The 24,271-nt window shown below is 45.8% G+C and overlaps 1 protein-coding gene across 1 annotated transcript; it reads right to left on the bottom strand.

Moving 5' to 3' along the window:
• On the bottom strand, positions 1-24,242 carry MOGAT2 (monoacylglycerol O-acyltransferase 2). Its single transcript, XM_041467286.1, has 6 exons — positions 24,149-24,242; positions 15,450-15,628; positions 4,122-4,326; positions 2,525-2,699; positions 2,176-2,375; positions 1-155 (listed from the first exon to the last, which is right to left on the bottom strand). The coding sequence occupies exons 1-6, from the start codon at positions 24,240-24,242 to the stop codon at positions 1-3; spliced, it is 1,008 nt and encodes a 335-aa protein (XP_041323220.1).
• Between the last annotated feature and the right edge of the window lie 29 nt (positions 24,243-24,271).

Genomic DNA, 24,271 nt, shown 5'->3' with positions numbered 1-24,271 from the left:
CTATATAAATTCCAGGTGGCTGTCTTCTGGGACATTATATTTAGCTTTGTGCTTCTCAAAGAGCTCGGACAACTCATTTAGGTATTTTTGATGGACTTCATCAACTTCTTCCTCAGAGGGTCTGTGCTTCTTCTGCACTGGAATTGGCTTCCCAACTGGAAAAGAAGTACAGGTGTTAGGAGAAGCCAGTATCAGGTATCACTGAACACTTTGCTCACCCTAGCACAGAGCTGAGGTCAGCCTATCCAGGTCAGTATGACCAGTTATTTCCTGGAGCCTGGGAGATAGCACAACCAAGGAGGGATGGTGGCTCAGATCCTGACCAAGCTCTTGGTCTCCAGGATCACACTGGTCCTTGCCTCAGTTTACTCATCTGCAAAGTTGGCTAATGTCAAAGACCCTCTGTGTAGCCTTTTGAAGTAAGAACTGCTGTATCCCAATGCAGTCCCAAGAGCTGCTTCTCAGCTCTCAGATGTGCTGCAGATAAACATAATATAAAGACAGGATAATATTTGGGTTGGGTTTTCCAAGTTGTTTCCACATGTCCCTGGGAATCTGCATTGCAAATGGGGAAAGTGAGGAACAGGGGAGCCCCACACTATTTAAATACACTTGCATTGAAGGTGCTTCCACTTAGCTCAGATTAAAGATTCTGTGAAATATCTGATTTTTATTAGGAACCAAGTACTTACTTATCTTTTAAAAATCACATTTTATTCAACAGAAAATCTAGTTATTTTGATTCCTGTCATTAGAAGAGCCTTTCCATCTCCCAGAGCTACCAGGAGCAGGGGACAGAGAAGATCCATGAGGCACTTCTTTTGCTCTGGTCTCTTACTCAAATTGTTTTTGTCAAGTGACAGAGGGTTTCAACATGTTAAAAGGCTATTCTTCATCCAATTAGTGAAGAGCCCATGTGATACTATACAGCTTATAAAACCAATGAGACAATCCAAACAAGTTGTAATACAATTAGAAGTAATTGCTGGTTGTCAAACTTAATCAGTGGTGTAAGCTCTAACCATTCCAAACAACGTTTTAAATTAAATTAATTCACAGAGCATCAAGCCACACTGGTGGACCAAGCATGGAGATTTTGGAAAACTTATTCAAAACCAAAGATTTTCTTGAAATTTGGTCTCCCCTGGACATGGTCTCTGGTCAAAATGGTTCATCTTCTTCACAGGCAAATAGGTTTGGATTTGCAGATGTGTCTGCACAGGACAGTGAGCAAAGCTGCAAACTACTTGAGTGTTCAGAGAATCACAGAATGGTTTGGCTTGGGAGTGACATAAAGATCATCTCATTCCATCCCCCTAGCTTGAATAGAGACACTCTCCACTAAACCAGGTTGCTCTAACCCTGTTCCAGCTGCCCTTGAACATTTCCAGAGAAGAGGGGCAGCCACAGCTTCTCTGGGCAACCTGTGCCAAGGCCTCACAGCCAAGAATTTCTTCCCAATATCCATCTAACCCTGCTATCCTGTTACTCCATGCCCCTTTCCAAAATCCCCCTTCAAATTCCCTTCAAATTTGCCCTTCAAATTCCCCCTTTCTTGGAGGCCCTCTAGGCACTGGCAGGGGCTCTAAGGTCTCCCCAGAGCCTTCTCTTCTCCAGGCTGAATGTCCCCAGCTCTCCCAGCCTGTCTCCTAGATGCTCCAAAGGCTTGGAGCTTTCCAGCAGCTGCCCATCCTTCTGATGTTCATGCCCTAGAGCTGGAGGCAGCACTGCATGAGGGGGTCTCACCTGACTGGGGAAGAGGAGCAGAATCCTCTCCTTTGACCTGCTCGTCCTACTTGTTTGTAAAACTGCCTTGGAAGATGTTTAATGCAACCCTATTGCTGTGGTTTTTGTCACCACATTGTGGTGTTGGGGTTGTCTGCATCTCACAGGAGTGATGAGGTTGGCCATCATTTGCTCTGGGGCTTTTCGCAGCACAGCCCAGATGGGCTGGGATCTGTCATGACATCAAACCAGATTGCCAAAACAGTGAGACACATGAACAGTTTGGAATGCTGCTTTGCAGGACATTTCTAGCCTACCATTGCTTGTGCTCTTTGGCATGAGGCTTCAGCCTGGCAGGAGGATGACACAACCCAGGGACTGTCCCCGCTTCTCAGTTTGGCCAGCCTGAGTGTGTCTGGCATCATGTCAGAGTTCTGTGGATTCACTCACCCACAGTACAGATGGGCCGTCGGTAGGGTATCACCCCAAAGCTGTACTGGAAGATGCCTCGTGCGTGGAAGAGGGGAAGGGAGATGCCCATGATCTGCTGAAGGCAATGCTGAATCCTCCGCAGCCAGGAGCCCTTGGGATTCTTCACCTGATCAAAGACATCATTCTCCCCAAAGGAAAAGGCAGGGACCAGGGGGGTGCTGCAGGGAATCAAAACCAATAGGTGTCATGATTAGCAAAGCCCATTCCAAAACCCCTTAATTCCTCTCCAAAACAGAACCACCCCATTAACCAGCCACAGAGCCGAGCACCCCTCCCTCAGCACCCTGGAGCCCACCCCCTTCATCACCCATGCTGGATGGCCAGGCGCACAAATCCCTTCCTGTTCTTCAGCAGCAAGGTGTAGGATCCTGGACGGGCATCCAGGGCCTCCTGTGCCCCACCAACAATGATGACCAGCAAGTTCCCACCCTCTGGCTTCTGCAGCACGTAAGATGCACTCTCCTTGTCAGAGGGGATGAGGCCTGGAGAGCAGAGAAAAATTAAAAGTAAAACCCACCTGTCTGTGGTTTGCTCGGCACCTTTTCCCCCCATAATCCGTCTCTGAAGAGGTGCTAAAACTTTATTTTCAGAGCTGAAAAACTCAGGTCAACTCCCTTAAAAGGTGCTAGATTTGCACACAGCTCTTCTGGGTGAGTACACAATTATCTATCTGCTGTCTGGCTCAGAACTGAGGGAAAAATTTAGGAAAAAAAAATAAACACGGAACTACCTGCACCTGAGTCCTAGAAAAAAATCTGTTTCAATTTGTTGTCAAGTGAGACCATGTCCAACTCTGAATAATTCTGACATCAGAGAAACATTTGCTTTAGGTCAAAACACACATATGTTTCAGTGGATGGTGCTAATTGAAAGTGGAATTTGATTAAGGATTTGGTCCTCTGGTGTTGTTTACTCGAATAAGATAGACATCTTTAATTCAGAAATGACAAAGCAACATTGTTTTGACAATGTTTTTTTAATTAAAGAAATAAACCCTTGTTTCAGGGGCAGAAATAATTTGCACATTAAAACCTCATTGCAAAATGGATTCAATGGACCTGAAAATTAGTTATGCACCCAACTCTGACATTACAGTGACTAAACCTTCCTTCACCTGGGTCATAAGTGTCTCATATATCTCACTGTTTGGATTTGTCACTCTCCATGTAAATACTCTGGCAGCAGGAGCCAGAGTTTATGTGGAAAACAGGGTAATGGATGCCCTGGGGTACATCAGATGAAACTGTATGGCTATGTTTAGCCTATTGAATTCTGCCCACATTCAGCTGGAGAAGAGACCATTGCCAAGCCCACTGCTGAGAGATGGAGGTCATCCTGCCAGTGTCCAAAAATCTCTCAAAACTCCCTTTCACCTCTCTCAGTTTAATTTTTACCTGTCCCTTTTCCTATTCCTTTTCACTACATCTTCCCCACTGCCCCATTCCATTGCAGCAGGATGAGCTACTATTTTCATCCCCTGTCCCTGGATGCTGCTTCCAGGGAAGCAGCAGATGCTTCAGAAAAAGCATCTTTTTCCTCACAATTTCAAGCCTGAATATAATTTTTATGGAAAGAAATACAGGAACATCCTGGCCTGCAGCTCTCAGCATTTCTGTTCACTATTTGCTCTGCATTTTGCTGTTACACAGCACCTGCACAGTGATGCCCTGAGCACAGAGACTACTTATAGAGTTGAACAACAGAGAAAACAGCAAGGAGGGCAATTTTTAACTTCAGAGGTTTTGGGTTGCCATCTCAAATAGCTGTGTCCATGGATGGGATCCAGTTGGCCCCAGATGAGGGAAAACAGACCCTTGACTCCTCTTCCCCATGGATTTTCACTCTATGTTCCTCAAAAAAGCACCCACACATACTACTGCTTTCCAGAGGCCCATGCTCCTTACCTCCACTCATCACATAGTCCCTGAAGAATGGGAAGCGAAACCACAGGGAAAGCATCATCAGGTGAGGAGTGATGCCTGGGAAGAGTATGGAAAAACCAGATGCCTCTGTGCAGAAATTGATAAAGGCTCCAGTTGCCAGGACTCCGTGGGGATGAAATCCCACCACGTAGTTCTGCCGAGGGTCCAGCTCTGCTGTCTTCACCAACTAGACACAGAGATGAAGCCAAAAAGCAGTCTGAGTTAATGCTATAACCTCAGCAGGGTGGAACACTGGCTTATGAAGAGCAGATAAGGTATTCCTGGAGGGGAGTGTCTTGCACCCACCATGCCTTTCTATTGGAAAAGGTTTACTGGAACAACTCCCCCATTTTTCACTGAGATCTATTTCATTGCCCATATTTCCATCTCCTCCTACCCACTGGCCTAAAATGACTTTTCTAATGTCACAGTTCATTATGTTGCCTTGAACTGGTCTAGGTGCTACTGGGAACCAATTTTGTTTGAAATGTCGTCCAATAAATTTTCTAATATGGGGGGGAAAGTGAGAAAAGGGTGATTTCTTCCACACAGTACCTCTTGATCCACCAGATCAACAGAGGAACAACCAGAACAACAGAGTGAGTACATAATCACTCTGGTAGACCTACTACACAGCACAAGCATGTGCCCCACCCAACAACTTGGTGTGGATCAAAGGTTTATCCTGTCCTGAACCATGTGCCAGGTGATTCCAGGATGTTTTCACACATGGTAAATTGATATCTAATTCCCAGACATCTAACAGAGAAGATGATGGTTTCCTTGCCTCTGGGGAAAGCCTGAAGGATGCCAGATGTTTGTGCCTGTGTTGGGTGCCCAGGTCCATCAAAGAGCAGTGGATGTCTTCCCAAAGCTGCTGCAACTTTGGCAGGAGGGAACGGAGAATGCCCATGCCCAGCATTTTAGGGATGGGCAGCATGGATTGCAGATACAGTGCAGCTCATGGCCAGTCCTTGAGGGCTGACTAAGCAGCTTGTTAAAATCCTTAGCCAATCTGAAAGTGATATTCAAGCCTGGTATATACTACATGGGAGAATGGGTACCACAGAACAAGAGTGGATGGTTAAAGGGAAATAAGGGACAATGGGATTTGATCTCCATTGCACTTGTTATGGACTGCACAGGGGAGAGGAGCTGGTGTGACAAACCCACCCTCCAACTCTAGCACCAAGAAAACCTTGCCATGCCAACATCAGCCAGCATGTGCAGAGCCCAGGCAGAAGCAAGCAAAACTGAATGCTGAAATCTTGGCACCATTTCTGTGGATGCTGAGGACACTGACATCAGCAGGGAAGGATGAATCTTTCCAAGATTAGTCATGACATCATTTTGTTACTGAAAGGGTAGTCAGACATTGAAATGAGGTGACTAGGGAAGTGGTGGGACCACAATCCCTGAAATTGTTAAAAAATATGTAGATGTGGCACTTGTGACATGATTAAGTGGCATTTGCAACTGTGCTGGAGAACAGTTGGACTCAATGGTCTTAGAGGGCTTTTCCAACCTGAACAATTCTGTGATTATGTTTCAACAGAGCCCGCATGCCTTTCTAGACAACTCAAAGGCATTTGTGCTCAAGAACAACCAAAGCCCTATGCATTTAAGTGTCACCCCTCCAAGTACCCTGATTCCATCTGCACTCAGGATGCAGTTAATGGTGCATGCGTTTTCCTAGAAGCTGCTAGAACTGCAGGTTAATAATGAGAGTATATTTTACTTTCTTCCATCATGACTCATTTTCCACCTGTCTGAAAGCGCTGTTGACTGTACATGTGCCCATTCAAGCTGCTCTTACTGAGGGGAATGGACAAACCAAGTCCCACTACTGCCCAGGTGCAGAGGTCTCTAGGCAGGAAGAGAGGCAGATGGCTAAATCACTAAGTGCCCAAGGCCTCTGCCACCGTTTGCTCTTTTTTGAGTAATCTCAGCTTGCATCAATGTTTCCTGCATTCATCTTCAGCTTCCAAACAACGTTTCATCTCCAAGTGATTTATAAGCAGGGAGAGAAGAAGGGGAAAGGGTGACGCAAGAGGGCAGCCACTGAGTGGTCAAATTGCCTTGATGGGAGAGTTTGCCTTGTGCTAAGACACCATACATCTGTAAAAACACTCCCTAAGAAACATCCAGCTGCTGTCTTGGTGCTCATCCCAATAAAAGAGGAGGGAGGACAGAAAGGAAAGAACAAAGGATTGTGCTTGGAGTGGTCAGAAAAGGGAGAATGGTTTTAAACTAAGAGAGGGATTATTAAAACTAGCTATGAGGAAGAAATTTTTTTATGATAAGAATAGTGAGGCTCTGGCACAGGTTGCCCAGAGAAGCTGTGGCTTCCCCATTCTTGGAGGTGTTCAGGCCAGGTTGGACGGGGCTTAGAGCAACCTGGTCTAGTGGAAGGTGTCCATGTAAAACTGATCCAACAAGGATCAGTTTTAAGGCCCCTTCCAACCCAAACCATTTTGTGATTCTGTGATAAGATATGGTCCTCGGCAACTGGCTCTGGGCGGTTAATAATGAGAGTATATATATCACTGCTTGAGCAGTGGGTTGGGCATGTTGACCTCTACAGTTCTCTTCCAATGTCACCCAGCCTTTGAATCTGTGATTTTTGACACCCTGCTCTAAGCCATGGGCAGCTGGAAGGTAGTAGTTGAGTCCCTCAAGTTTTGGTGGATCTGGGTAATGTTTTTGTAATTGCTGTCTCCTGCAGTAGCCCTGAGGAAAGAAGGTCCTCTTTTTGTCACAGAGTCTGCTCACATCTGGATGATTTGGCCAAAACTCACAGAGAAACCAGAGAGCTTGTACAAGACTGAGAAGAAAATCTGTAGAAGAGGAGAGACTTAGGCAAAGTCTCTAGATACTGTAGGTCTAAACTCTACACTACCCTTTTCCTTCTAGAAACTCTCCAATACAGAAACTCCATCTTCCCTTCTGGACTGTTCCCACTGTCTCACTCCTTCCCCCTCCACCTGGGGAGGTCAGTGTCCATTCCCAAACTTCCAAGAAGGTTAATAATATGACTCTGCACAGCCTCCCCTTCCTGCTGTCCAGCCGAACTGCCTAATGGAACGGATTTGAGGTGCCAAGGAGTGGGACTATCCATCCTGCCTCAAATGAGTTGTCTTTTCCACAAAAGAAAACTCTCATGTTGGGGGGCATATAGTCAGGGAGGACACTGATGTGCCATATCATTGCATCCTTAAAGACTGATGAACATGAGGTGGGAGAGAAGGAGCAGTACGGCATTACCTCCCCAGTCACGCAGAGAGCAGAGGAAGATGTGATGGAGGTTAGGAGACCTGACCAGCAAGCTCCTGGCTTCTTCATTTAAAGTCTCCCAAACTGAGTTGCTACTGCTTTTCTACCCTCCTCTGGTCCCAAAGTCTGTTTCCATGGATGTCATGGTCAGTAATCTGCTCTTAAGTAGGATAAACCTTTCAACTTTGTACTAAACAAATCCTCTTGTCTCTAGCTCTCCATGGACACCTCCCAAAATCATCTCTTGCAGGATGGAACATACAGTCAGTTTCTCTGTGGGAAGAAGCCCAACAAAGATATCCAAGAAATCCAACCACATCTGAAGAAGGACAAACTGTGCCAAACTGAGAAGAAGCAGGTTACCCACCCAAGGGTGTCTGGATAGGAGACCAAAGGAAGGGCAAGTATCTGAGTATCACCAGCAGCTGCTGAGGAGGATGGGTTTCAGGTCCCAGCAATGGTGAGAGTTTGAGAGGCGCCAGTTGGAAACAGTGAGATCTTTGAGCCCTGGGGTTTTCTCCTGGTGCCCAGTGTCAATGGTGCCCAGTGTCAGGTCAGAGCTGCATTTGCAGCAAATATTGGAGAATCTGACTAGCCAGGTGGATTTAAATTGATTTTGGATGGGATTTCACCCTCACTCCCAAAGCTGGGTAAGGATGGAAGCTCCAAAATGCTCAAGTCCTCCCTTCCTCTTGTAGGACTTCCTTTACCCAGTGGATTAGCAGTGCAAACGGTGCGACACAGTCCTCCAATGGATCTCAGCCATGGGCTCCTCTTGTAGTGGTTTTGGTTCACCAATTTCAGATTTCCCCAATTTTGAGATTTTCCCAGCCAATGCACCAAAGAGTGTGGTGGGATTGGTGCTGGCCAGTCACCAGTACACTCACTTCCTGTTGTGAGATAGGATTAGGAGAAAGGCAAAGCAGGCTCAAAACTTTAAAAGGATATAAAGAAAAATTTATTAAAAGTAACTAAAAGGAAAAAGGTAGTAAGAATCAAAACAAGCCCTTCATAACACTTCTCCCCCCCCCCCCCCCAACCTTTTTTTTTCCCCACCAAGCCTTCCCACAGCTTGTTGATGGACCATGTCGACTTATGGGGTATTGTTTTAAAGATAAGCTGTTTAAAGGGAAAAGTTCTCATCATCTATCTTTAAAATCATCTTCATCCCTGAGAACAGAGATCTTCTTTTCCTGGGGGCACCAGACTACTCTCTTTCTCTGTTCAAACTACTCATGGGATCACAGCTACTTGCACATCTGCTTTAGCATGGAGGCCTTTGCTCAATATCAATTTGAACCCTTCATCTCCCCATAGTTTCATGCATTATAGGGGAAAAAAGTATTTTTCTCCACAGCTTACAAGAGGATTTCAGCCCCAAGACCAAGGCATCTCCCCATCCCTCCCATCTGGGACTTGACTCTTTCTTCTTCTTCACTGACTTCGATGTCTTCATGTTATTCCTTTACATGCTTGCATCTTGTTCCTTTCTCTCACTCGGGGAGGACTGAAGCACTGAAAGGGTTAACATGCAGCCTGGGCCCTGCAAATGGTTACATGCACCCGTTGCTACTGACGATGGGAGCTGTGGCTGGGGAAGCGGCTCGGATCTAATCAGCCAGGCCAAAACACAGCAGCAGCACGCCGAGAAGGGGGAGGGAGGGTGGCCTTCTCCTTCCCCCTGCCCGATGGTTGCGGACAACTCCCATGGGGGTAAAATCCCGGCACCGACCCGGGGCTGCTCCCGGGGCCCGGCGGGCTCGGCTGGGCCCCGGGCTGGGGAAGGGGGCGTGTAGCCAGCAGCCAGATTTCAGCAAGACCAGTTCCATCCGGCCCCACGGCATCCCCCTCTCCCTGCCCGGGAGCAGATGTGGGAAGAGGAGGAGCCAGCAGGCGGCCCGGGGGAAGGGGGTCCAGCCCCGCGGCAGGGCAGGGCGGGCCGTCCCGGGACAGGGCCCGGACGGGCTTCCCGGGCCTGGCCAGGACGGGACGCGGCGGGCCCGGGGCGTGTTATCTTCCTGCCGGCCGGGAGAGAAAGTTCCTGGGTTTCTTTCATCTTTAACATGTTTTTCACAGAGGCGTGTCCAGCTTCTCAGTGGTTCAATGGACTATCAGTTATACAAAAAGCTTTTGCTGCACTTCCCCAAATTCCTCCCATGTCAAACTATGACACCCCTCTTACTTAGGGACACTCCAGAACAGAAAAGAGAGGGCCAACACACGGGACAGAGAAGTTCCTCAAAGAAGAATAGCATGGGGACTTTGGGCCATTTGGCCATGCTTTTCTTTTTCCCTGACAATCCCCCTCTTCCAGCCAAGAGAAGGAAAAAGGGAACAGTTAAGACCTCTGGAAATCAGAAATTGTATTTGATGTCATGGGCCGTGGCACAAGTCCTCAGTTACAAATAGTACCACTCTTCTGTAAAAAGAAAGGCAACATTCCTGGCTGGGTTTACATGAACTGGAACTGTCCCTTCTACAGTGCCTTGCAATACCAGAGAACTGCAACACACTCAAATAACCTCTGTCAGCATTTGTGCCATAATGAGAATGAATGAGCCATGGCATGAAGTCTTCCCAAATTACAGCTTCAAGGGTTCAACGAATTCTCCCAACAACTCATTTTAGCTATGCTAACAAAAACCAGTAACACCGGCAAGACCGTAAGCACAATGACACAGGCTTCTGCAGACAACAAGGTCCACCTGGCACTTAGATATAACCCAAAGGCTTGTAAGAAATGTCAAGGAGAAAACAGTGTGGCAAAGACCACACGGACCTTGCCTGTACAGCATGTTCTTTCCAGGCTGCCCTGAATAAAGCTGGCATGATTATCCCTACTGGGGTGCTCTGAGTGATGGCAGTAGTTGAAAACAAAATATGTCCCTGTCTTGATTTAAAAGACAAATGTCTGCCAAGGAAGGTGGGAATCTTCCTGGAACAGGAAGAAAACACCCCTCTCTCCAAATTATTGTAACTTCAAAATTACACTGCTTTCAGGCAAAAGGGGAAAAAAAGTCGAAAAATGAGCAGCAGTTCTTTACTAGAATATATACATCAGACCAGAACATACCACGGTGCAATAACAGAAGCCTCCAACCCGCCAGCTCAAATTTTTCCTTGTGGTGTAGTTATGACCACGGCCGGCAGAGAGCGCTGGCCGCTTTGGAGAGGCGGGGACCGCGCGTGCCACGACCCCCTCAGCCGGCGCCGGGAGGGAAGGGAAGGAATCGCTCCTTTTGCAAACTCAGGGGCAGCGTTCGATCTCAGCACTACCAAGGAGCAGCTGGCAGAAGCAGGGGAAGCAGGCAGATTCGACCGTAGTGCCGAACTGCAGCGTAGCAAAGTCCTGGAGCCGAGTACACAAACTCCCTCGGCAGCGCGCGACCGCTGTCCTCAATCCCCTCACGGAAGGAGGGCAGGAAGGTCAGACCCACCCCCACCAAGTCTCGGGTCCGAGATCACAACTTGTGGTGGGTGGCATCACGCCACAACTCCCGGAAAATGCTGAACGGAAAAGCCCACGCCCCCAGCCAAAAACTCCCTATCCCCACAAAAATTCCGCTGGAATGCCAGGAGACTTCCTTTTGTGTCTTGATCGCTAACTATTTACCCAAAAAGCCACCCCCTACCCCTTTCAGCATCTCCCTGATAACAAAGGGAAGAAATTCACTGAGAAACCTAAAAACCCACTACAGTCTTCAAAATTATCTGAGACCTTAATTTGCTAGAACAGACTCATAACCCACATTGTGTGCTCCAAAGGCGAGATGTCTTGCCTAAGCCAAGCATCCAGCACCAATTTTCAGTCAGCAAGATGATGACTTCTGTTTGAGGACTGTGGTAAAAATAGATATTGTCAAGCCCATGCTTACACTTTACCCATTTCACCTTCCACATCTGAGGTTACCAAAGCACCATGGCTGTATGAGGGAGGACGGGATGGGGCTGGGGAGAAAAAGCAGCGATATCCACTCACTTGGCATGGGGAGAGAATTTGTTTTTTCTGTTAAGCTGGGTGTATCCTTCTTTGTAAAGATGCACTGATAAATGATGAGGAAGGGACTATGAAAATGGAGATAAGGTTTGGGCAGCAGCAGACAGATTACTGACTACTTTTTGAACGTAGCATAGATAAAGCAATCTACAGCATCCAAAATTACTCTGTAGGCAACATCAACACAGCAGGCATCGCAGGTTATCTGCTCAGACATACTCTAGCTCAAACAGATTAATTTTAAACCTTTTGGTATATTTTCCACAACATTATAATGCAGCTGAGCTTGGTCATATATTGGAATTGAAGAATCATAAATTCATTGAGGTCATAAAAGTCCTTTGAGACCATCAAGTCCAACCATTACCTCAGCACTGCCAAGGCCACCAATAAACCATGTTCCCAAGTGCCACATCTATACAATTTTGAAACAATTCCAGGCCAATTGAAGGGCTATAATTAGTGTATATTTAAAAATAAATAAATAAATAAATAAATAAAATAAACAGATTAGAATATGTTTAAAATGCAGTGAAATTGAGCAGAAATAACATCCCTGGGCAATGCATTGGACCCTGACTTGATTTCTTACTCATCCCACTTTTCAAAACACTCAAGCTCATTCAGGTCCTGCCCTAACTCTGATTCTCAAATCATTAATTAAAATGCAGTCAGTTCCAAGGGGGATAAATCCAACAGCAAAGTGGTACTTGTGCAAGAGTGGTATCGGCAGAAGGTGCACCTTGCACACACTGCAGTGGCCTGGCTCAGCTCAGCACTGGCATGCTCCATGTACTGCAGCACACTGCAAATTCACACTTCACAAGCCCAGATGCTCATCCAAACCTCTCTTTGCTTCCAAGACGGCAAACATGCATAGGGATCCCTTAAAAGCAATGTTTAAAGCTGTTTCCTAAAATAAGACAGCAGACAGCACTTGCTGCCTCCAAACACTTGACCATGCTAAGTTTGCTGCTGGGATCTGGTAGGATTAGGAGTCATACTTAATCTTCCCAGAATGCCTAATTCTCCAGGGCTTAACAAACTCCGGCTACACACAAATACAGTCCAGAGTCCTGAATACCAACCCAGTCTGTGTCCCCAGATGTCACTTCCTTGTGTCTCTTGTACTGGGACTTTGGGCAAGTGGGGTTGTTCAGCCTGAAGAAGAAAAGGTGAGACCTCAGAGCCCCTGCTAGTGGCTTTAGGCCCATGCTAAAGGGGCTTAAAGAGAGCTGGAGAGGGATTTTGGACAAGGGGCTGGAGGAACAGAACAATGGGAATGGCTTCCCACTGACAGAGAACAGGGTTAGATGGGATATTGGGCAGAAATTCTTGGCTGTGTGGATGCTGAAGCCCTGGTTGCCCAGAGAAGCTGTGGCTGTCCCATGCCTGGATGTTTTCAAGACCAAGTTGATTAGGGTTGGAGCAACCTGGTCTAGTGGAAGGTGTCCCTGCCCATGGTAGGGGGGTTAGAATTGCATGATCATTGAGGTCTCTTCCAACCCAAAATATTTAACAATTCCGTAATTCTATAATTGAGAAAATATTTAAAATTAAATATTAAAATATATAAAAATATAAGAAATAGTGTTATGTGATTGTTTGGTTATAATGCTCTCTATATTATATCTCTTTTAAATTTTTCTGCTGTCCTTCTGTGTTACTTCCTCTGTTTTCTCCCAGAGAAGTGGGGAGAAAGGCTCCATGGAGTCCTCTGGGCCCTCACCCAGGGAGCTACAGCCGAACCCCATACCATGCTCCCTCTACTGGTGTTAGTGGTCCTCCTGCAAGAAAGGACAGACACGGAACACAGTGAGGCATTCAGGAGTGGGGTTCCATGTTCTTTGGAAAGGGACAGGAGAAGGGTCATTGCTGGGCTGAGCTGGCAGCTAAATTTCAGCAGAAAGGTCGGTCCAACACTTCACAAGTGGTGGCTTACAGCCACAAATAATTTACAGAATATATACTGCATATAATTACTGCAGTCACATATATAATTTAGTTATTTTATGGTTTGGGTTGCAATGTGATAAATAACATAGAGAATAGAAATTTTCAGTTCCTCTGAAGTTGCTGAATAGAGCTTAAAGACTAACTAACAAACAAAGATAAAAGGATGTAAAGGTATGTGTACTGGATGATAAATGTCGCTTACCAGTGCAAGAACAGATAAAGAGGGCTACAGCGGGTTTTTTTGCAAGTTAGGTAATAAGAAGCAACAGCACATGCCCAAATAAAAAGTTCAAGGAAAGGTCACGTTTAAAAATTGAAATATTCACTGAATAGGACCACCAGAGATCTCTTTAGAGGACCCTCCAGGATCATAAAATGATTTCCAGTAGGAGGCAGTTGCGTGCAAATTAGTTCTAGAAAAAGTGATGTTTATGTATTAGGTAAGAGACACACTTTAATGAATATATATTATTATAATGTTGTAAAGCCTCACCACAGACGCTGGATTAAATAAGATATCCTTGCAATGTGTCCTGCACAGATAAAGAATGCCTGCTTTCTAACACTTCAAATTGTGTTAGAAAGTTTATTTTCTCACTGATTTCAGTATCAAAGGGACCTTAAAATTCCATTCCCTGCCATGGGAATGGACACCTTCCACTAGACCGGGTTGCTCCAAGCCCTGTCCAACCTGGCCCTGGACACTTTCAGGGATGGGGCAGCCAAAGCTTCTCTGGGCCTCACCACCCTCACAGCCAAGAATTTTTTCCCAATATCTCATCTAAATCTACTTTCTTACAGTTTGAACCTATTTCCCCTTGTTCCATCACTATAGTTCCTGATGAACAGTGTCTCTCCATCTTCCCTGTAGGGTCCCTCAGACCTACTGGAAGGTGCTGTGTGGTATCCACACAACATTCTCCAGGGTAAACAGCCCCAACTTCCTCAGCTGTTTCCATATGGCAGGTGCTCCAGTCTCCTTACTGACTTTGTGGCCTCCTCTGGACTTGCCCCAGAAGTGCCATTTAATCTCCTTGTGATGGGGGCTCCATAACTGTGCACAGTGTTCTGGGTGTGATCTTATGAGAACAGAAAAGAGGGTTATTTCTGTTTGAGCAGCAGAGCTGATGGGCAGGTCATCTCTGGTCCTCATTTTGCTCTGGCTCCCCCTAATCCTTATCCCAGGCCCTACTCCATGCAGGATGGACTCTCAGGCTGGGTTCCTATTTTTTATCTTTAGGCTGGTGAGTTCTTTGGCATTTTCGGCTCCCAACTTCTTTATCCTGGACTTGCAGCACTCAGCTTCTGATTCCAGGTGATCTCTGACCAGCTGGGTGCATCCCATCTGAGTTCTCTCAACAGGCAATGTATTCCTGAAGGAATTACTTTAGGCATTCCCATTGCCTGGTCTATCCTTGAAGCTCTTTTCCTTGCATAACCCATGAGCTCTTCTCCTGCATTGCTCAGATTTGTACCAACTTGTGATGGCTCTGAGGCAGGACTTGCTGCTGCTCCATGAATCCATACCATGCCAAGGGGACACCAGATAAAAGAGTAAAGGCAAAGACCAGCCACAAGCATTAAGTAAAACAGGGAATGTCACGTAAGTCCCTCTCAAGAGAACAGCAGCTCTCCGAGACTGCCCAGTGCACCCCCAGCTTTACCCATCCATCCCCCTCCTCAGCAGAACAGGATACTGACATTGCAGACCACCCAGGATCTCTTGGATTTTGGTTAAAACTTGGCCCTATGCCCACTGGGTAAATTCGGAGCAACCTGAAGGGCAGCAATGTTGCAATATAGACATGGAAAACAAAGGTGAGATTTCCCTAACAGCTGGAATGCAGCAATATTAAACAGCTGCAATATTAAAAGCCAGGTGATTGAAGCATGCAGTTTGTAAAAATGGTAATCCCCATTTGTTACTGTGTCTTTGAGTAATCTGGGAGCTGGGAAGATTATCCTTCAACACCAAGCTCCCAGCACCCCATGCCATGACTGCTGGCCCCAGACCGTATCCAGACTTTCCAAAGAAAAAGCTGGTCCCTGAAACACTGAAGAGCCAATGGACTGGTGGCACTTACCGTGACAGGGAAATAGTCCCTCATGTACCTCCAAACGACACAGTTCCGGAAGACGGGGATCCGTCGCCCACCCTTTTTGGGTTTCTCCCTGTCTATTAACCACCATGCAGCATAGAGGGCACTGACCAGCCAAAAACGAGTGAAGAAGAGGGCGATGAAGGCAGCAGTACAGCACTGTGCTGAAAGAAAAGCCAGCAGTGACTTGATAGTTGGATTAGGTGGACTTTGGGAGGAATGGTTCATTTGGGAGGAATTTTGGTCCTGGGACGGAGCCTCCACTGGGCTTGCTGCTGCATTTATCAGTGTGAAGGCACTTCTGATGCAGAGGTGGTTTCTTTTCTATCTACCCCAGGAGCCTGAAAAGACACCAAGCACCTCCCTTGTAGAAACCACCAATTTCTCCAAAGGCCACCATGTCCCCCTCTTCCCAAAAGACTGATGAATCTCACTCCATTCTCAGTGTTCTCATGGATCAGCTCTCTGTCCCTTTGCTGTCTTGCTTTTCTCTGGAGTCAGACTGATCTCTGCAACAATAATGGCCTTGTTTTACCCCAAAACTCCTGTTAATACCCCCTGATGACACCTGATATTTTGCAATGGCAGCAAAAAGGGTCCTGTGTCCAGTCTGTACAGTCCCCAATAGCTTTACCTTGAGCTAATGATTCTCCATTTTAATTGTGTCCATGATTTATACCCATTGATAAGATTTAACTCTTTAGTGAGTTTTTTATTATTGATTTTGGACTCTTTCCTCCACTTCTAATATTGGACTCCAGAGGATTTTCAGTTCTTTCAACTTGGTGTCATAATGGATTTTATAAGAATGCTCTGTTTTATTCTCTATGACTTCCATGACTTGGGACTTTATCCAGTTAGTGCCAGCTTTGACCTCTACCTCCCATCTTCCTTATACCCTGTGTTTTGGCATAGAAACAAGAGAACAAAAGTATTTGTGCAAACAAACATCACTTGGTACATAAAATCCTACCCAAGCCAAACACTGTGTGTCTGCAGATACTGGAAAGTGATGATGGCCACCAAGCTGCCACCTGGCAAAGCAGCTGTGTGCCTGGGAAGAGCTGTGTCCTCTCCGTCTGTCCCTGTGGAACCCTTGGTATTGCTTTTGAAGGGAAAGACTGAGCTGAAGAAAACCCAAAGATTCATCCAAGTCCTTTGCCTTCCCCAGCTGATGGATTACACAACGTTTTGTATATTTTGTTCTACTTTGGGTCTTCCTTTCAGATCTTCTCAGGGCTGGAAGATATGAGGATGGAGATGCCCTGCTCAGTTTCAGCTTCATCTGTGATATAGATGCATCCACATCCTCATGCTCTGAGACATCTTTTCCACCTTTGGGAGTCACCTGATACCTGCTCTCTCCACCTCCTCTCAGCTAAGGCCTGTCAGAGACATGGAATAGAATGCTCTCATCTAAGACCTTCATGTACCTCCTGTTTGCTTTCACTAAAGGATAAATAAGTAGATCATGTTTGTAGCATTTTTTTTTTTTTTTGTGATAAGTCACCCTGATTACAAAGCTTTGCATGAAAAAGCAAATCCTTGCCCTTTTTTAGAACACCATCATGATGGTACCAATAATTCCTGTGGGGGAAAAAAGTGCAATAATCTAACAGGATCCTAAATCCCCTTAAAGCTGAAATGGGATTGCATGTCTTCCTATAAGTAGAGACACTTCAGCAAGCACCAGGGTAGGCACTAAGAATTTTGCAGTGGGAAAAAAACTGTGGCTCTTGGCAAAGCAACAGGTAATGCATCTCGCAGGTCAGAAAGAACCACTGCTCACACCTGGTGCCGCACTTTTAATGGAATCATAAAAGTCCCCTCAAATCTGGCCTTGGACACTCCCAAGGATGTGGCAGTCACAGTTTCTCTGAGCAACCTGTGCCAGGGCCTCACTGCCGTCACAGCCAAGAATTTCTGCCCAATATCCCATCTAACCCTGCCCTCTGGCAGTGGGAAGCCATTCCCCCTTGTCCTGTCCCTCCAGGCGCCTGTCCAAAATCCCTCTCCAGCTCCCTTGGAGCCCCTATAGCACTGGAAGAGACTCTAAGGTCTGCCTGGAGCTGTCCCTTCTCCAGGCTGAACACTCCCAGCTCTCCCAGCCTGTCTGCAGAAGAGAGGGGCTCCAACCCTTGAAGCATCTCCAAGGCCTCCTCTGGAACTACTCCAACTGGAGTCTCAGAAAAGTGGAACAGAGTGAGATAATCCCCTCCCTCAACCTGCTGCTCACGCTTCATTTTCAAATGCCACAGACACAGACTTTGTAACTCTCAAGAACTGCATAGAACATGAGCTGCAGTTCCAGGGTCCACATGATAAATAAACACAATTTTACTTTGCCTAGGAGCCTGGTCATAAGATCTGTTGCAAAAGTACAGTGCCTAATTCTCTTTTTATCATACTGTGCAAAGCTCAAAGTACATTCTACAAAGTGAAGTAGTTCTGGACCAAATCCATGCTTTATCTCACAATTATATAATTATTAATTTCTTCCTCAATTCATTTGCAATTCAATTTATTTTTTCCCCAGAGCAAAATTTGCATTCAGTGACCTTCACTCAATTTCAGGATTTGGGGCGGGTTTGTCCTTTTGAAACCTTTTGGTGCTCTGTGGGAAAGGGGCCCATTCCTGTCCAAGAATGGACTGTCAGTCTGAAATTTACTGTGGATGGGACCAAAGAGACAGGAAGGTTCCAGAAAATGTTAAATCTGCATCCAAACGAATTCCAGCCTTAGGCAGACACCTGATTATTTATGACCTGTAATTTGGTGAGGAGGAACAACTCCATACCACTGTCTGGACACTAACACTTTGTGTACCACCAGTGGCCGGAAATTTTCCACAGAGCTCTGTTAGTGTGTTCCAAAAGTCCTGTCAGGTCCCCAGACCACATCTATCACCACCGGTCCCACTGCTCAGAAGAAATGGGCAGATCTGAATTGCAAACAGGTTTGAGGTTGCAAACAGACATGATCCTCATCTCTTCCTTCTGCAGGTCTGGATATAGCTCCTCCCGAACTTTACACTAATATTTACACTAAAAATTTTGAAAGCAAATCAAATCACAGCAAATTTGATCCCTTACCCTCCTGAAACCCCAAGAACCCTTGCCCTTGGAACCTCAAGAATTAGAATTCCTGGGTTCTGTGAAATTGGATTTTTGTGTTGATTTTAAATGCACAGATAGGAATCAGTCTAAAAATGTTTCTCCCTATCACCCTGTGTGTAAAAGAATCAAACCTTTTGCTGCAATTTTACTTCTGGCAGCCTTTCTAAATCCAGTATTGCCGCCGCCCCTGCGGCTGCCATCAGGAATGTTTTAGTTTATAAAGATCAAGCCTGAGCCTTTTAGGGTTGGAGTTTTTTAACTAAAACATTCTTTTTAAGATAGGTATGTATGTGATAATTTTGATAATAATTCTATTAATCATGATACCTTTCAATCTGTGCATAGATTAATTATTAAGGCCATTAAAGGAGTGGTTTTGGTTGAAAGGAAAGGGGGAGATGTTGGGATGTTGGGAGACACAAAACAGATGATGGACTTTGGACCTGGTTAACATAAGAGATTTGATAGCAGGATGCCTTGTCAAAAGCAAACGGAACTTTGAAAATTAGACCTAGATTGCAAGAAGATTCAATCAGAAAAGTTTACCGGAAAATTTCATTAAACTCTGCAAGCAAGAGATGTTGTGATATGCATAAGTTTGTGTATGTGATTTTAACCTAATCATTGTAGTACACATTACTAGGCTCCCTAAAATAGTATATAAGCATTTGTATCCCACAGTAAATTTGGATTCTGATCACTGAATCAGTATTCCCCATCTCTCTCCATTGCCGACATCTGGACTCCTGTGCTATAACCCAATGGCATATGCTAAATTGCTATAAAATGGCTTAAGCCCTTACACAGAGCTCTTTCAAGGCAGACAAGGGCTGTAAGAGCAGGGTTAAGAGCATCATGCAAGTCAGTGAAGATGCATCAGTTATCTTATCTGAAAACAGATAATTCTGGGCTGGGCTGAGATCAGCTGCTGCACTGTCTACACTGTCATGGAACGTGGAGACTGCTTCAAACCAAAACTAAAACCAAAGGGTCCCTGGCAAGAAGAAATACAATATGCAGACCCTAAATCTTGGACTTTCTCATGAGTCTAGATTCAGGAAGGTTTCTCTATAGTTGTCCATCGTGAGGTTTGGCTCTGGATGAAGCATTGATAGGATGGTTCTGGACTCTGCAGTGCACCTGTTAAGCAGGGGTTCAGCAACTTTTCATGGTCAAGGACCCAGCATCTCACATCTCCATGGCTGTATGAGACTCAGCAAAGAAAAGACACATCAGTGTGTATTTGATGGTTTGTTTGGTTTTGGGTTTTTTTCCCACAGGTTAATTGGTTTCCTGGGCTGGATTCCTTCAAAGAAGCTCACAGCTTCTTTGCTTCAAAGAAACAAAAACGAAGTGGTGGGTTTCTTATGCTGAGTTTTGCTGTGAGCTGTAAATTCCTCTCTGGACAAGAAAATGGCCATATCATAGAGAGCACAAATATGCCATGGGCTCCAAGTAAGCCATGGGTTCCAAAGGAGCCACAGGTTTCAAAGCACATGGAGAACTTCTCTGGCCAGGTCTAAGCAGGGACCATGTCCCATCAAAGTGCTCTTAACCCAAAATTTGTTCATTCAGCCTGAAATAGGGAAAACTGCAGCCCACAGAAAGAGATATTTGTTACCACAACAGCCCCAAAATGAGTCAGATTCATACTGCACTTGCCAGGAGGGTTTGCAAGATCATTGCAGAATCACAGAAAGCATTGGGCTAAAGGGGTCTTAAAGACCATCCAGTTCCAACTGCCCTACCATGGGCAGGGATACCTCCTACTAAACCAGGTTGTTCAAAGTCCCATCCAAACTGGCCTTGAATGCCTCCAAGACGCATGTTGCTGAGGTCCTCAGTGCCAGCCTGGAGTCCCTGATTGTGGCCACCTACACAGATAGTGCACCCTTGGGCACAGCTGATGTGGGCAGGCTGTGGACTACACTCAGCTGCCAAGGAAGCCTGATCATGCTGGTACCCCATGCCCTTTGAGCCAACCCTGATGACTCAAAGGTTCAAAGTCTGGGTGTGGTATGCTGGGTCTGCAGAGGCAGCATGCCCAGATCTACTGGCCCTGCACTGGGTTTGATTGCCATGGTTCAGCTCTGCACTCATAGTTCTGCGTGGTGTATCTGGATGGGTGTCCATGCCCAGTGGAGAGTGGGAATGAGAGAGGCAGAAGGAAGCAGTGCAGCAGGCTTGGGCACCAGCCTGCTGATTTCAGTTTTCTGCAGTAGCCTGGTTCCACTGCATTACAAGGAGGCACTGGTCAGTACTCAGATCATAGGCAATAGGGTCCCCACTCCATGCCCTGCAACCCATTAGCCTCTGAAATAAATAGAACCTTTTGTCTCCATGCTCTTGTCAGGAGCATGCTCAAGAAAACTGGCAGTATGGACAATGCCTGCCTGTTGCAAGGGATGCTGGAGCGGAGCTCCTTGCCAGCACTGGGGCCAAGCTGCTGCCCTCACCCAGCATCCTGCAGGAATAAATTAGTCCCTCCCACAGTGCTTGGCTTCTTAGGGGATGCATTTGCACAACCATAGCAACAGCTGCCTGCAGTCAGTGCTGCTGAGATCTCTGGCCCAAGGGCTGTGCAGCAGCCAGATGGATGTTTCAGAAGCCCTCTTCTGGCAGCAGAAGCACAAGCCTGTTTCCCAAACAAAGGAGCAGCCAACAGCTAAATCCTGCCCACAGAAAGTCTGAGCTCTGTGCCTGAGGATTATAACAGTGCAAAAAAGGGTGTTTGGCAGCTGATGGGATGAAAATAAGGGTATCTCTTAGCATCTAGTTTATGCAGTTGTTAAACTGGGATATTTTGGGTGGAAAGCTCCAGGCTTAAAGAAGCTTTGTAAAATGAACCAAACCTGCTGGAATTGTTTCATAAGGTTTTGTTATCACCTTTTTAATGACCCTCTTAAGAGCATTTCTTAACTGTTTTTGGTTTCAGATTGTATCACCAAAAGAAACCCAAACCAAACCAAACATGCAAAAACTCAAACCAACAAACAAACAAAAAACCCAAAAAAAACACACAAAAAACCCCAAACAACAAATCAAGTTCTTCCCGGGAAAGACAATAAGCTCTTGAAGGTCAGCCATGGGAGGAGGAGTGGGTTTGGGTCTGTCTCATCCTCATTCAGAGCAAACTGCATTTCCCTGCAGGAGGCAGAGCCTGTGTTTGCAAGTAACTCTACAACTGCAGAGGATTCCTCCCTCCTGGCCATTTGCTGTCATTCTGCTGGCTCTATAAGTTATTTCCATCTCTGGAAAGTCAAGTGCCAGCTTGCTCCCAATACCAAGAAGGGAAAAATCTCCAGTACAAATTGTTTTTTTGGAAAACATTGTTGAAGCTCCATAAGCCCCAACTGCATCCATGCTGAAAATGGGGTTGTGCTGTTGTATCGCCTGTTAACTCTGTGACCACATCTCTACCAACTGAATCATGGACTATGGAAGGAAATGCAGATGCAGGGACAGAGAGGGAATCATAGAGCACTCCAAAATGTCCCATTCTGGCCAGCTGTGTCCAAGACTGCATGGCTCTTGCCAGATTTTCATCTCTCTTGCCAGGATACATTGGTGTCTCCTCCTGCCAGGTGTTCTCTGGTGGCAGAAGGCTGATCACATGTGGAATCTCTTTTTCACTAGAATGTTGATCACAGGTGGGATCTCTTCTGCCCAGGGAGACCCCTCAGGGTTTATAACACAAGTACACAATAGCGCCAAGAATGGCTGTTTGGTGCTTCTCTTCCAAAAAAAAGGTAGCTTAATCCATCATGGTGACCAGCAGTGGCCTGGCCTCTTGTAATGCACAAATTGGGGTAAGGTGTAGTTCAGAAGAGTGATACTTATGAAAGGAATGAGGGATTTGTCTTTACAAAGAAATGGTGAGTCTACTAGTAGATCAAACTAGCACTGAGAGAGCTAAAAGAAACAATGGGAAAGATTCCACTGATTGATAAATGGAATGAGATTTTTCTTTACAAATAAACTGTTGGTCTGATGATAAAGAAAACTGGATACCGAGAGATGAAAGAAACAATGGGAACAACCATAAATTCCATAGGAATTCCACTAATTGATACAAGGAAAAAAAAGGGCTGGGGGAGAATACATTAGAAGGGTGTCTTAGGTATTAGGTTTTCAGTAAGTCTGTATCTCTCAAGTACCTCAGCCAATGGGGAAAGAGAGAGGGAAATGTGCCCAGGAAATTAGGATAAAAAGAAGGCTGTGTCCTCTAAAATTTTGAGAGACCCCAGGGGAAATGCCCCATGGCCTCTCCCTTTATTTGAATAAAGTTACATGACTCCTCTGTGTCCTTTTTGGACATAAACCTCTGGTGTTTGTGGAGTAATTTTCCTGATACTTAGCATGAGCCAATCCTATACCAAAAAACATGTAAAGCACCACCCTGTCTGGACCAGTATTGCACAGTCCTCCAGTCCATCAGATACTGGTGCAAAGGTGGCCATTCAGGCTCAGATCTGCAGCAGATTTTGGAAGGGCCCATCCCAGAAATTGAGTGGGAGTCTGAAGCACAGCCTGTGCTTTCTGTGCAGGTATAGTTCTGGAGATGTTTGTGTACCAGTACACAGATACGCACAAAGATCTGCTGTGTTTCGGGCTAGTCAGCAACTGTCTTGCCACATCAAAGGAGGAGCTTTACACACATCCCATCTGAGATTCACAACTGGCCTAACAATGGGAAGCTCTTTCAGCTTGGCTCCTGATGGGCTGTAAATGGCTACAGACATTTTACACTGATAACCTACCTCTGATATTTTTATTTCCATAAAACTAAGAAACATTGCAATGTCACCTTCCAGCGTGATGGGCTGTAAATGTCCCCAAGCAGTTTGCACTCCCTGATAATCTGCCTGTGTGTCTCCCATCATCATTTCCCTATGCAAGCTATCCAAAACAGCATGTGTGTCATTTCCATCAGCACCTGATGCCCTCCACCAAGCAGTGACTTTGTCTGCATCTCAGTTTGCTAATGTGTCTTTTCCTCAAACTGTTTGGGTTTTCTTGGAAGAATGACCTTCTAGAATGTGCAGGGGCATCTGTAAAAAGTGAAGTGTCTGTTCCCAGGGCTACAAAAGCAGTCACCAATACTCCTCCTCCGGTACCATTCCTCAAGCATGGTAATTCTACTTCTCATTCCTAACACCAAGCAGAGCAACAGCTTAAAACACGAAAACTCTAAACCTAAAGAGCAATAGAAGTGAAAAACCCCACCCCAGTTTAGATGCCACATAAGACCTGAAAATATTTCCATGCATAGGCAATCAGCCATACACTTCCTTAGTGCCACCTTGCTGTGATCAGGTGGTGAGAAACAGCCAAAAACGCTGGCACAGATTGCTTAAAGAAGCTGTGACTGCCCCATCCCTGGGACCCTGTTCCAGGCCATGGTGGATGGGGCTTGGAGCAACCCAGTCTAGTGGAAGGTGTCCTTGCCCACCTCTGTAGGGGATTGTAACTGGATGATCTTTAATGTCCCTTCCAACCCAAACCATACTGCAATTCTATGGAAAGCTTCTCTGACTTCTCAGAAAAAGGAAAAGAGATGTCTCTTACCTAGACCTAGGAAGCTGAAGACCCATTGAACCACTGATGCTGTCTGAAGCCTTCTCTGAAGTGGCACAGACAGCGGAGCAAACTCAACTTTCATCCTGGGCTCTGCATGCACGTCTTGCAAGG

The sequence above is a fragment of the Pyrgilauda ruficollis genome, unplaced genomic scaffold (genome assembly GCF_017590135.1).
Source record: "Pyrgilauda ruficollis isolate IOZ18807 unplaced genomic scaffold, ASM1759013v1 scaffold204, whole genome shotgun sequence".
Lineage (NCBI taxonomy): Eukaryota > Metazoa > Chordata > Aves > Passeriformes > Passeridae > Pyrgilauda > Pyrgilauda ruficollis.
This window is presented reverse-complemented; position numbering and strand designations above follow the sequence as displayed.